Source organism: Leuresthes tenuis, unplaced genomic scaffold (assembly GCF_036924035.1).
Source record: "Leuresthes tenuis unplaced genomic scaffold, fLeuTen1.0.hap1 SCAF_19, whole genome shotgun sequence".
Lineage (NCBI taxonomy): Eukaryota > Metazoa > Chordata > Actinopteri > Atheriniformes > Atherinopsidae > Leuresthes > Leuresthes tenuis.
The window spans coordinates 17,213,990-17,227,485 of NW_027325373.1; the positions used below are offsets into that span (position 1 = coordinate 17,213,990).

General features: G+C 42.5%; 1 protein-coding gene across 1 annotated transcript; it reads right to left on the minus strand.

Moving 5' to 3' along the window:
• Positions 1–1,922: 1,922 nt before the first annotated feature.
• On the minus strand, positions 1,923–12,929 carry ttc33 (tetratricopeptide repeat domain 33). Its single transcript, XM_072371577.1, has 5 exons — positions 12,835–12,929; positions 12,201–12,428; positions 9,503–9,584; positions 6,225–6,356; positions 1,923–3,262 (listed from the first exon to the last, which is right to left on the minus strand). Exons 2-5 carry the CDS (start codon positions 12,425–12,427, stop codon positions 2,888–2,890), a joined length of 816 nt encoding a protein of 271 aa, XP_072227678.1. The 5' UTR covers position 12,428; positions 12,835–12,929; the 3' UTR covers positions 1,923–2,887.
• Between the last annotated feature and the right edge of the window lie 567 nt (positions 12,930–13,496).

A 13,496-nucleotide genomic window follows, 5' to 3' on the forward strand; every position in this document is an offset into this window, starting at 1 on the left:
GGCTTGCGGAACTTAGGTTTGAATTCACACCGATCCTGCTGTAGCTCGTGCTCAAAAAGGAGTTTCTGCGAGCGGTTCTCACGGAAAGTTCCATGGTCTTTCCATAAACCATCGGGCCTATCACACTAAAATAACCTCCACTATTCCAGGCAACTGCCATCCTAATGACAATACAAACTGAAGGAGCAGCTGTTTGAAAATGCGTTGCCATCTCTTCTAATCATGTCCAGTTATTTGAATGGTCAGGGCTGAGATGCTGTTCAGCTGCAGTCAGGCTGATTGTCGGGACAAAGTTTGACGGGTGAGAGTGTTCATAAAGGTTGGAACGAGCTGGAATCCTAATAAGCTCATTTCAGGCCGAAAGCTTGAGTCGCAAAATAAATAGTCGTCTGAGTGCTCTGTGGCACTGGTGACATTTACTGGAAAGTTCTTTGATGGGAAATGAGGGCAGAGCGAGAGAGAGAGAGGGCATGACTTGCAGCAAAGCGCTCCCAGCCTGGCTGCGTAAAGGCGCTTCAGCCTCTGGATGTAGGGCGGGCCTCGTACCTGGTGCCCCTTCCATTGCACGTTTTACTTCGCTGCCTTCTTTCGAACTAACCTCTGCTTCCTGATCTTGTTTACACACCTGCTTTCGGGTCGTTTTCACTCTGCCTGTTTGTTCATAATCAGATCTTCATCCTTTCGCAGTTCGCACACACGTTCATACCCACGGATCCCATCTTGCGTAATGTGGTGACACATAAACTGGAAGTTTTGCTTTGCCATACTGACCCTCTTCTTAACTGTGTCAACTGAGCCAAACATTAACTTGTACGAACAATGAGAATGTTGTCATCCACCTCACAGAGCCGCTTTAAAGCAGTCGAGCTAGTTTGGTTTCTCAAGAACAGGTAATTAATGCAAAAAAAAAAAGAAAAAGAAGGAAAAATTCTGAATTCATAAAAACTTTATAATTCTCTGTTCAACCAGGTCAAACACACATGCAGACCATGGAGCGTGGAGGTGCTGGGCACACCCTCATTACACACAATGCATCTTATTATGCAACTTCTTAAAACAACAGCTGCACCAGCAATGATTCGGGGAAGTTACAGTTGAGAGTGCGCCAACTAAGATCATCGGGTTTGCTTCAACTTTCTACCGATTTTTCTCTCCCATACTGAATTACACTTTGTCAAAGTGAATATGCAGCTGTTTTTTTCTCCTGTAAACAGTGTTAGAGAGTTCTGATTATCGTGACATTAAAAAAAGATCCTAATATTTACAACCTTTGCGATGTGCACTCAGTATAAAATTAAACAGAAGGAATATTTTATTCCTCCAAAAGGGAAATTAGGCCGTTGAAGTTTGAATTTTCTTCTTTTTAAAACGAACTCAGAATTATTCGTCCTAAGCAGCTGTTGCAGCTGGCAGGAATTACATCCTGTACTGGGCTTTGTTGCAGTGGAGCTGAAGAAGCCTCTGACTGAATGCACTCCATATTCTAGATCAGGTTCAGCAATGTATGCGTGACTTTGTAGAAACATTTGATGCACCGTGAAACGCAAAATACAACAAAAAAGACCCGGGAAAGTCGAGCAAGTAGGTCCAGCAACTGGTCTCCTCCAGTCTAAGACGTTGGTGGACTGTTATGAAAAAGCTATTCAAGTTAAAAGTCTCACTTTCAGCATTTGATATTTTTTTCTATGTTCCATTGTGAATGAAAATATTGGTTTATGAGATTTGCAAGTGACTGCATTGTGTGTTTGTGTGCTCTTTGCACAGCATCCCTGATTCATTTGGAATTAGTTTGAGATGAAAGTGTGAATCTCAAAGCCCGCATGCTCCAATGAGAGAGGATGATGGCATGGGGGGGTGGGGGGGGGGGGGGGGGGGGGGGGGGGGTGCGCTGTTGCAGGTAAAGTTGGAGACCTTGGTATCCCTCAATCTCAATCAAAGTCTTCACTTTTTTTTCACGCAGGAACACAATGACTCCGAGCACCACCCACGAGTGGTGCAAAAACAACAGGAAGAAGAAAGCTCAGTCATGTCAGGCTGACCCAACCCCACAGAGGGTTGAATCATGGAGCCAACAAACACAGCTACTCTGGGAACCTTTTCAAAGCTGCAGAGACTGCCGTGAGCTCGATGGATTCGCGGCCAGGATGGTGAGGGTTTACAAAGGTTTATTTGGAAAAGTCAAAGCTCTAATGTCCGTAACATGGAACTGGATGACGACTTGTGTTTTTTTTTTTTTTCTTTCAGAGCTGATGTTTTACGACGATAATTCGGCCAAAGCAGCGCTGCAAATCCTCTACCTTCAGTCAGTTATTGGACAGAAATCTTCCACGGTATCCCTACTTTTGGTTGTAAACGTCACTATAAAACGTAAGATCAGAAACGTGTGAAGCACAAAACACAGAGTCCGTGTTAAAACAGTTTACTCACTGGCTGACATGCTCCCTTATAAGCAACAACTGACAGTGAACGCGCTTCATGTGTCTTCACAAAGGCTTCCACCTAGGAAATGTTCCCACTCAACATGCACTAAGAGGGAACTAACACAACTCTGTTGGCTGTCAGGCGTCTGAAAGGAACCATAGAGTACGTAAGCTTTTGTGTGCCTGGGATGAAACGTGTGCCATTCATTCTGAATCCCCTTTGAAAAGAAACAACTGTTAAAGTTAGAACTTCACATGAGCATCTGGAAGCATCTGGAAGCGTTCTCACTCGATATGAGCAGTGGACTCCCACCACAGCTAATGTTAAAGTCTTTAGGAGAGATGGAAAACATACATGACCTCAGCAGAACAAGTTAGTTCTTGCCTTTATCTTTAAAATGAGGGTTTCGGGATAAAGAGCTGCAGACTGAGTGGTTTCATAAATAACAAATCTTTCCCAAAGCAGTTCAAAGTCCTCTTGATTTGACAAACTGTTCCTTTGATGATGTCGCTGTGTCTTCTGATCCTTTCTCCCCAGTCACCACATTTCTTATATTACCCTCTGCATCTATGACAACGGTTGTCCTCTTCAGCTCCTCATAGTGGGTCTGTCGCTCAGCCACAGCCACGCAGGCAGCTAACACTTCATCTGACTCAAAGTCATAGTCCTGCTCGAGCTCAGGGGCGTTGAGGATCTGTTTCTTGGTCTCCTCCTCCTGCCTCGTCTTCTCTTTGGTCGCTAAATGCTGCTTCTGTAGCGTCCATGCCCAGTGCAGGTCTTCCCGCCACAGGGTGTTCTCTGACGGGCACAGGTGGATTGCAACCTGGAAGGACCTCACAGCCTGCAGGGACAGTCACTGACATGATTATGGACATAAACGCAGGGTAATAACAGAAAACATCTGTGGCTATTCGTTCTGGAAGTGAAGCGAAGAAAAAAAGAAAGAAAAAGATGGAAAGGCTTGCGTGAGCTTTGTCAGGTTCATTTAGATAAATGGTCACTGCTATCAGTACAGGTGGCGAGCAGATGTGCAGCTTGTTATTGCCAAAGACCCGAACATTCTTTATGTTATAAAGTGGGACAGATGGGGTTTTTTCATTAAGAGGAGCGCATCGTCTCTTGCCAACCGTGGACTTGCAGACTGGATTGGAAATTATAGCTCCACCGAACAGAAGCGCGGCCGGGTTTCATGATGTCACATGACTATTCCGAGGCCTGCGAAATAAGTTTGACCCGAGCGGCGATCTTACAAATCAGTTCTGACGAAAATGGGAAACCTGTCACGCGACCTCAAACGTGAAGGGACGAGAAAGTGAGGCGAAGCTCGACAATTTCACAGCAGAGCGCAGATCAACCGGTAAAAAAAAAAAAAAACGGCGGCGATGTCTCCAAGAGCTCCGCAAAAGCTCCGTTAAGCCCGAGAGGATTATTTTCAACAAGAAGTGAAGGATTCCGAGTGTCTGGAATGTTTTTAGCTTTTATTAAGGGTTAAAAGTCAAGATATCCTGACCTTTTGCTACTGTGAGTTTTAGATTGTTCCGAAGGATTCTGTCGCACATCAGTGAACCAACGCCATGGCGTTAAGTGAAGTCCTAGCAAACACGCCCAATAACGCCTGTGGGTCAGACTCGGCACGGCCCATTGTCCTGATCCAAATACTGCAGAGAGGACTTGTTCTCGCAGTACAGACAAACTGTCTGTGACAGATTGCAGAAGTCGAGCTTAATCAGCCACAGCTAAAAATAAAAAAGTGTGAGCTGAATGGTTTGAACTCTGCTCCTTTTAGATGACAGAGAAGGGCGAGTAAAGCCTTCAGTCCGTGTGGAAATGTCCTGAATTCTTCTATTTCGTGAACGTGATAACTTACACCGTTGAACCAGAGAGTCAGAATAAAACATTTGCAACGCCAGCAGGTTAACACAACAGGGTGCATTAGGGAGAGAGTCTGTGCTGGAGTGTGAATAACAGTCTGGATAGTTACAATTAAAAATGAAGAAAGACATTTAAAATACAGCACTTTTAAGACTCGAGGAATATTTTTCTCGTGAGAATCTGAGCTTACATTAACCTCCGAGCGGAGGTCAAACATTTCCCGTCTGTCGTATAAATAACCTGCCCTGTCTGTGGCAGGTAAACTGAAATAGATTCCCGACAAATTAAGCTGGCTGTGCCCAAAACGGCAGAGCAAGTTCAGTCTTGAACAGACTAAAGCCACATCAGCTCTTTAATGTGAAATTTGGCCAAATATATAGCACTGCTGGCAGAATACAGCAGCCTCTCCAGGAAAACCAAGACCAGACGAACACAGTCACGGCAAAGAGATGACCAATAGTGACGCTTCCTGCTGGGATCGCATTAAAAAAAAAAAAAAAAATTTAAATTAGAAGCTAGCAGTTGTTTTATCTGGACGCGTTCCATTTTTCTCAAATAACAGTTTAACGCAAACTCGGCGCAAATTAACACAAGAGACTATGTAAGCAAACACGAGGAATAGCCACCAAAGCTTTCTGTGCACCACCGAAGCATGTTGGTGCACAGAAAGCTTAAAAACTCGACTGAACAAGTCAAACTAAAAATAGATTTTTCTTTCTTTCATTTCCCGAAGACCTTGATTATCCAAGGAGGTGCGTCTGCGTTTGATTGAGCTGAAGCAAGAGTGTCTTTCAACGGTTGCCATTCTTGGGTTTTGGTGTTGTGGGACAGGTTTCCCGCTTCGGGGCACGCATGAGTGACATCAGCCTGAAGGGTATCTGACTTCAGGTTGCTTGGCTTTCAGGCAGCGAAACAATTTAACGACGATCTGCGAGCTTCATACAACCACGGGTCCTGGCATGTTCTGGGGCAATTTGAGCTATCGTACGAGCCGCAGGCACCTGGGCGTGCGTTGAAAGAAGCGCTTCGTCTCAGAGACAGGGGAGCTGAAAAAAAGCAGTAAACATAATTATGTAAAGTGTCTTAACAACTCCTGAAAAACTCAGACATCTAATTTACAGGCAACGAACTATAAAAAGTTGCTTACTGCCAAGTATCGTGTGCTTAGAGTATGTGAAGATCAGCCATCAGCTGTGTGCAGCAGTAAAATGTGGACACAGCTTGGATGTTGGAAAAAATGACGACACACTTTTAGTGCATTTAGTGTTAGTCTCTCCTCCACCTGTGATTTAAAGCTCAAAACATTCTGCTGCTTCCACCTTTCTCTGCGGGGGATCGTCGGATATGCAAGTCCAGCTAATTTCACCGCACAGGCGACGTCATTAAGTAAGTTAAATTGCGAGTTGCAGTTATGAAATCTGGATTTTATGGGGTGTCAAAATGCTGGAACACGTTGTCTAAGTGCGATGAGTCTGCAAAAAGAAAGAAAAACACTTGAATGGGGGAAGCTTTACTGGGAATTCGGCTTGTTTTCACAAAAAGATGCAAAAAGAAGGCTTCGGAGCATGGAGGGTGCCTTGGCTCGTTGGGTGTATACATGCAGGAGGGATTTGACCCCCGGCCGCGTGATCTGAGCATGTTAGCTCAGTTTTGTACGATTCCGGTCGGGATAACGTTCGCGCGCATTTTAAAAGTCCAGTTTTATTCATGACCACCTCTGCTTCTAATGCTTTGTTGATCTGACTGCTTTAACGTTCACTTGTGGCAGTGATAGAGGATTTATCCAATTAGCTGTGAAGTTTCTTTCGAAGCGCCTTCCTTTTCCACAGAGAACTTACTAAATAGTTCTATCTAACAAGCCATCTGGTGCATCGGGTTAACATTTGCAATAGATTTCTTAATCTTAGGCCAGTATTACCGGCCACACTCACCAGGTCCACCTCTCCCAGGTTGAGCTGTGCCCGGCCCAGAGTCTGCCAGCCCTCCCACCACAACGGGCGGAACTTGACGGCCATCTCTGCTGCCTTCACAGCTGGAAACACTTCGTGCAGAATGGTCAGCACCTGCAAAACAAAACAAAAAAACAAGCTGAAAGTTTTAGTAACTGCGTGTAAACCAGGAACTGCTCGTAACTAAAGGCGCCTCAACAAAAGCCCACTGAAAATCGTATATTTAAGATGGAGAAAAGGCAGGAATAAACTTTTAAATCACATTATTTTTATCTATTTTTTAATCTTTACACGACCATTAAATGGTAAATGGACTTGTACTTGTATAGTGCTTTTCTAGTCTAACTGACCACTCAAAGCGCTTCACTACATGCCGCATTCACCCCACTCACACACACTCGTACAGCACGTCTTAAGATACACATAACTACGTGCTTTCTAATCATTCACACACATTCATACCCCAGTGATACACTGGGAGGCAACGTGGGGTTCAGTGTCTTGCCCAAGGACGCTTCGACATGTATCCTGGGGAAGCCAAACCGACCTTCCGATTGGTGGGCGACTGCTCTTCCTCCTGAGCTACAGTTTTTCTGTTTTGTACTCCTCAATTTCTCTTTAAGAAATACCCGCTGGAACAATAATATTGTAGGTTTCTCTCTGTACTCACATTTAACAGCGCTGAACTCAACCTCTTCAACCTTTTTCAGACAACACGCAAATACACACAGTTTTACTGAGATATTTCACTTCTGCTTTGCTGCCATGTTGGAAACAAACTCAAAAGCTGATATCACTGTGCATGTATTTGCAGAGCAGATGATCTAATAATAATCTAAAGAATTTGAAACGTTTGGATAAAAGAAAGTTTTCCAACAGGATCACTGCTGGAAAAACTGTAGAAAAACTGTGGAAAAATGTAGAAAAACTGTGGAAAAACTGTAGAAAAACTGTGGAAAAACTGTAGAAAACCTATGGAAAAACTGTAGAAAAACTGTACCGTTACGTTGTTGTAACAAAGCAACTGAAACACACTTCTTTATGAACGTAACTGCTGGCCTGTGTTCATTTCATCTCAATCCTAACGCATCGTTGTAGACGCTGTATCACTGGCACAATCTCAGCCTGCTGTAGAAGCACATCCAGTAAAGAGCACACTGAAAAGTGAGAACTCGCTATCAGCTGGACCTCCGGCACCTTCCTCCATCTTCATGAAGGAAGATGTGATGAAAGTTGTGCAAATGGAGCCTGTTTTACACACACATGCAGCTGGATGGATTTGACACAATACTGATTGGATTAAATAGGAAGAGAGCATTGAGAGGAAGCAAATGGCCAGCATCAGCATAATCATAATCGTCATCTGAGCCAGAAAAGTGGATTCCATTACCGCTGGCTTATTTTCAGTCTAATAACTGAGACATCAGCAGTTGCAAAAGGAGGTAAAAGGTGAAACTGAGTGTATACGTGCTGTCAAACACAAGGCACATGACCCTAAAGGATAGCAGTCTGAGGTCTGTTTGTATTCATTTTAATGATGAGAGAGAGAGAGAGAGAAAAACATTTGTGGTTTCTCCGGACTTCGTCCTCTAATGATTTCCTTCTCAAATATCCTTTAATGGATAATATTATATTAGGCGTACAATTCTCCATGTGATGTAAATGACTTTGGCTACAAGGAGGGATTTCTATTGCGTTACATTTAATTGATAAATAACGGAAAGAGCTCCATTTTGTCTGACTATACCATCTGAATGTTCCGCTTTTTCCAAATACCGTGCACACAAATCACGGTTTAAAGACTCAAACACACAAACAAAAAGAAAGAAAGAGAAAAACCTAAAGAAATAGAAGGTAAAAGCTAAGACAAGCTGACTGTCTGTGGCGTCATAAATCAACAGCCTCGCTGTGTGCGGCCTTGAAGCCGGACACATAATCTCATTTGTGCATTTACATTAAGTATAGTGTGTAAAAATGCACATGCAATACAAGCAGTGATACACTGCAGTACAAGAAAGCACAAGATACACTTGAACTGTACCAGGAATCAGTAGATTATATCGGTTTCTGTCATTACCGTTCTCAAACCAAAGGCTTGTTTTAAGTTTAAACCCATCCCCCGACACACCACACGCTTCAGGTCGGAGGATCGTTGGTTTGATTCTTACGTGTCAAACTGTCCGTATTCAGATCCTGACCCCACATTGACCCCTGACAGAGCATATAGTTGGTAACACCGAACCACATAAATACGCACAAATCAGCCAGCTGCAACCAACAGCGTGGGACCTCATAGCCATAACTGGGACTTTTTCAATTCCACAAAGCTCTCTGACCAGCAGGACAAACTTTTTATTAAATGTGTACAATTAATTCAAATGTGCTAAGTGGACATTTGCAATTTCAGATTACTCAACATGACCTTGAATTACGTAAATAGTATCAGTAAAAGTCTGCAAATTTGTCTCAGCTTCGAGTGCAAAAGCAGCCGAACTGAAAGCAGGGGGGGGGTCTGGAATCCATGAGGCCGCTCCAGCAAGCGGGGAGAGGAGAAGATGTTATCAACGGTGCGTCCTCCACCTGGTGCACCTGGTCGAGTAACGCCCCTCCGCTGTTATTACAGCATTTCATGTCATTCAATAACCTTTGCGGTGTCATAAACTGCTGAGGTGCAGAGGGGTGTGGGAGAAAAGGTAAAGATGGCTTTATAGGTCAGTTGTGCAGAATGACGTGTTTCCGTGTCGCTGTGTGTTTGAGAAGGAGGGAGAAAGAGCGGCAGAGGGAGGAAGTGAAAATGAGAAGTGGGCCGCGTCTCTCGTTGCTTCTTTAGAATCACTCTTTGACCCAACCCGCCCAGATTTTCTGACCTGCTACGCACACACGAAATCAGGTTTTGGTGCAATGGCGCAAAGTTTTTTGGGTTGTCAGATGTATCCCTTTTACGTGAATGGGAAACCCTTTTTAAGAGAATCTTGACAGGGTCAGAAGGTTCTGGATGTATGTTATATGCAGGTGTGGACCATTGCTCTTGTCTATCATCCCTTAAAGTTCCTTAAAACCAAAATACGGAAACATTCAAATCTTGTTAAGAAAGAATCTTTTAAGTTCCACTTCAGATGGGGGGGGATGATAAAGAGAGGTTGAGTGTTCTTTAAAAAAATATGTGCTAAAATGTGAATCTTTTCTATGAAGAATGAAAGTAGCATGGATAGGAAAATACTCTGGTATAATACTTCGGTAAAATGTTGAGTGGGACATACCTGAGACTTCATTTCATACAGAAACGGGTTGTCTGGAGTCAGCTGAATGGCCTCGTCCCACTTCTTAATGGCCTCCCAGTGCCTGAAGAAAACACACACTGTGGTTATGATCCAGCAGAGAAATCTGTGGGATTTGTGCTACTCTGCAGCTGTGCTTCTTTACTGTGATGAAAGTACGGATATATGCTGGCCATGATTTCTGCCATCCTCCGGAGAAGTTGCTCGACATGAAGTTAAATGTAGTTTTGTATCGCTGGGGTTCTTATCTTTTGCAGCACGAAAGCACAACCAACTCAAACAGTGAAGCGCAGAAAGCTGCAGAGAAACTGGACACCCAGTTTCCACGTCTCCAACCTGAAATGTGATGTATGTTATGTAACCGTAGCGCAGGGTTTACACAGGCTTGCTCTTTGATTATCATGAGGTGATTTTCCCAGATCATTTGTGCAAACAGACTTTTAAATAGATCTGACTCATACTTCTGCTTAGTTTAATCTTTGTTCTGCTGTAGGTTTTGACGACATCAATTATCTCTGCTTTACATTTACAGAAAGATCTGTCAAATAAACTGACAAATAAAGAGAGAAGAGCGTCGAAAAGCTAAAAGCGTGCTCCACAACACCTGCCTGACAGAATGGCGCAGGCAGCATTTTGTTAAATAAACCAGCCAGGTCCCCAGACTTGAATAGGCAGGTTGCAAATCAAACTTGCCTCTCCTACCAGAGCTCACAAAGTACTGGGAGTGTCACATGTTTCCCTCACAGACAATCTGAGGAACGTAAACCAGATTTTGCATAAATTCAGGCAGAAATCACATCAAGCTTGACCACAGGTGTTGCCAGAAAAGTTCAACCCTTCTGCATGCGTTTGTTGCTGACCGCAGAAACAAATGGTTGACTTTTAGATCGACATGATACTGGTTTCCTGACCAAGACAAAGACTGTGGGGCGAAATGCTTGGAAACGGATCGCCTGAAAAGCTCAAAGGCAATAAAATTCCTAGAATGAGACAGTTCGTACTGATCAGATAAAAAAAAAGCTGAGTTTGTTTTATAGAGAGAAAATATGACTGCGCTTTTTAACATGCAACGACCAGACTGAGGAAATGGAACTAGAGCAGTGTGGAAATCACACCATCACATGAAGCAAAGAAGACAGCAAAATCATAAGAGGAAATTAAGCAACACACCATGTGAACTCTAACAGTGAAAAATGACTTGTCTCCGCATTTTAGTCAAAGTAAAGGTTGGACGGAAAGAGCGCAATTACTAGAAGCCTCCAATCATTTAAAGATGGAACGATAACGCTTATAGCCTGAAGAAAGAGGGAATAAATGATGACATCATGACCATTTAACACACTGCCATAGATAACAAAGCAGTGTGTTCAACATGTGCTTATCTTGTCAGCAAGAAAACACGAAACTGTCCTGCTAACCTAACGCACAAAACGTTAGGAGATAAAAACAAACAGACAAAATTGACATCAAAGGTCAGTGTTGTTCAGGTCGAAAAAAAAACCTCCTCACTAACATCCTAAACCAGACACCATCTCAAACCCCTTAACAGCCATTATGGAGCTCCAAGACATCATTTCCCTGGCAAAATCCAGTTTTTCCTGGCAAACGTAATTACAGGCAATCACTAAAGCTAACAACACAAAGTGATTGTTATTTGGCTAAAAAAGGTCAGTTGTAATGAAGTAATTAGAAGAAAAAGCCGAGCTTGCTTTATTCAGGTGTCTGAACCAAAGATATTGTAAACATGCTGAATGAGCGCATGGTGCTGAATGTTTAGTTAAAATCAGAAAGCAGAGGAATATCCCTTTGAATAATTATACTGGTAAGCGTTTTTTAAGCTGAACCATGACATTGAAATACAGATTCTGGTCTGTTCTGCCCTGGTCTTATGAAAGAACCCTTCATTTAAATACAAGTAAACCCTTAAAGCGAGACAGCTCTAAGTTTTCTGATTCATTCCAGGGAAACATTTACTGGCAGTTTTATCTTTACTTGTAATCCAGTCTTAATTCATTCGTTCAGTTTAGGTCGTGTGCCCTGCGCAACGGTGCCCTCATCAGGTGAATTTGTAACAGCACATGTTTCTCCTTACTGGGGAAAGTTGATCTCTGAACAACTCTGGAGATGATAGAAGCCATTTTTAAGAAAAGTTAGAAATGCGGGAAAGGCGATGAGGGTTTAACTGATTCAACGTGACTCTACATTCAGATTATCATACAGGGGCACCAAAGTCTTTACGGTGGCGAGACAATGAGAGGAAAAGTTTTAGAGTCCTTTTAAATTGTATTCATATCAGGCGACATGAGAATCTTGGAGGGAAAAGTGTCTTTTTGTAATGTGTCTGAAGCACAAACGATTAGGAAGCAACAGCTGTGATGCGTATGTGTTGCTCTTTAAAGCTTGCTACATTACACAGTTTGTAAACCTTTACTTTGAAAGCAACTACCGATTAAAGCTGTCAAATACATTTGGTGAACTATAAAATACAGTATTTCCCCCTGAAACACACTGAAGCAGAAGTTTTGCGATGGCATATATTGAAATTACTTAGTGAGGTATAGCCACCTCCAAATTACTCGAGCAAATGTTTTTAGTTCCTTTCCATCACTGTTTGTACATCCCTGTGGGCGAATTTATATATATTTAAAGCTGTAAGTGTGCTCGCAGAAGGCGCCTTTACCTGCCCTGCTCAGCAAGCAGTGTACCCTCATCCTTCAGCCTCTTGCTCTTTGCAGCACAGTCCTCCAGCAGGATCTCCTTCCGCCGTTTGATAGCGTGCAGCCAGTCGACCTCCTCATCCTGACTTTGTTTATCATCTTCAGCTTTATCCGCCTCAGTCTCAAACTGCTGTACCACTGACTTTGACACCTTCTCACCGATTTTCTTCTTCCAGCCAAATGAGGCCATTCTGGAAAAAAGAGAGAAAAAGAAAAAGCAAAAGCGAATTGCGCGTTGGTGGTTGTCACAGTCTCGCATCTCATTTGCACCTAATCGGAAGAGAAGCTAATATAGCATGCTAGTGCTATCGCTATCAGATACGTAACAAACCGAATTAGTTTTACGGCTGTAACAGGTTTCTGTCTTTCTTATGTATAATTATAATGCATAGCTACTTATATAGTGACAACGATGACGAAACTTTGAACAAAACAACACAGATAAATCTGGGTTAGCTAACGTTAGCTCTAGTAGCTTACCTATCAACTACATTAAAATTCGATACGCTTGCTCGACCAACTCCACTTTATTTATATTTGCACGCTTATATATACAACAGTGATGCTTTAAAACAGTTTGCAGAGCTATATACGCACATGCATCCACGTCTGTCCGTGACCAAGAATGGATAAGCTTACAGAAGATAATTATTGGCCATGTTTTGTGACCTTTATGATAGGTTCAAGTCCTATTATTTAACTCGACCATACTACCGACGATATCACAATTTCACAAACATGTTAACAGATCGTGGCAGAGCGGTTGCAATGACTACACGTGCAACGATGCAGGCAATTGTAGACATTAAAATACAATCCAAAAATAAACGCTTACAGTTTATTCAGCCTAACACCACTACTTCCACGGAAGGGTCGTTTTCTCTGTAAATTCTTGGTAGTACCTGAACGCAGCATGACCTGGATGTTGTTAGTATGTTTACAGTGTGTTGAGGAAAATGTATTTTCTATTCTAGTATTCAAAGTACGCAATTTGTGATTTAAAAGTATCAATATTTTATAACTGTATCATCAAGGAGCATTACTTAATTTTGTTACATTTAATAAAATCATTAGATTTGAAATGGAATAAATTTGCACTTAAAAATGTCATTTTAAAAGCATGACAGGTTAATAGAAAATTGGCTAAATGACAACATGATCAAAAATGACCCTTGCTTTCTAGTAAGCCATTTTACAGAAATACATCTGTACTGTTGTTGACTGATCTGAATAGTTAAAGGTTTATAATCTCAAGGGGA

What these genes read in the sequence shown, in the direction of transcription:
- ttc33 (XM_072371577.1), bottom strand. Translation starts at nt 12,427, where the DNA reads ATGGCCTCATTTGGCTGGAAGAAGAAAATCGGTGAGAAGGTGTCAAAG. An exon ending in CTGCTTGCTGAGCAGGGCAG is followed by an intron (nt 9,585 to 12,200) that starts GTAAAGGCGCCT and finishes TGTTTTCTTCAG; the next exon opens with GCACTGGGAGGCCATTAAGA. An exon ending in TGTATGAAATGAAGTCTCAG is followed by an intron (nt 6,357 to 9,502) that starts GTATGTCCCACT and finishes TTTGTTTTGCAG; the next exon opens with GTGCTGACCATTCTGCACGA.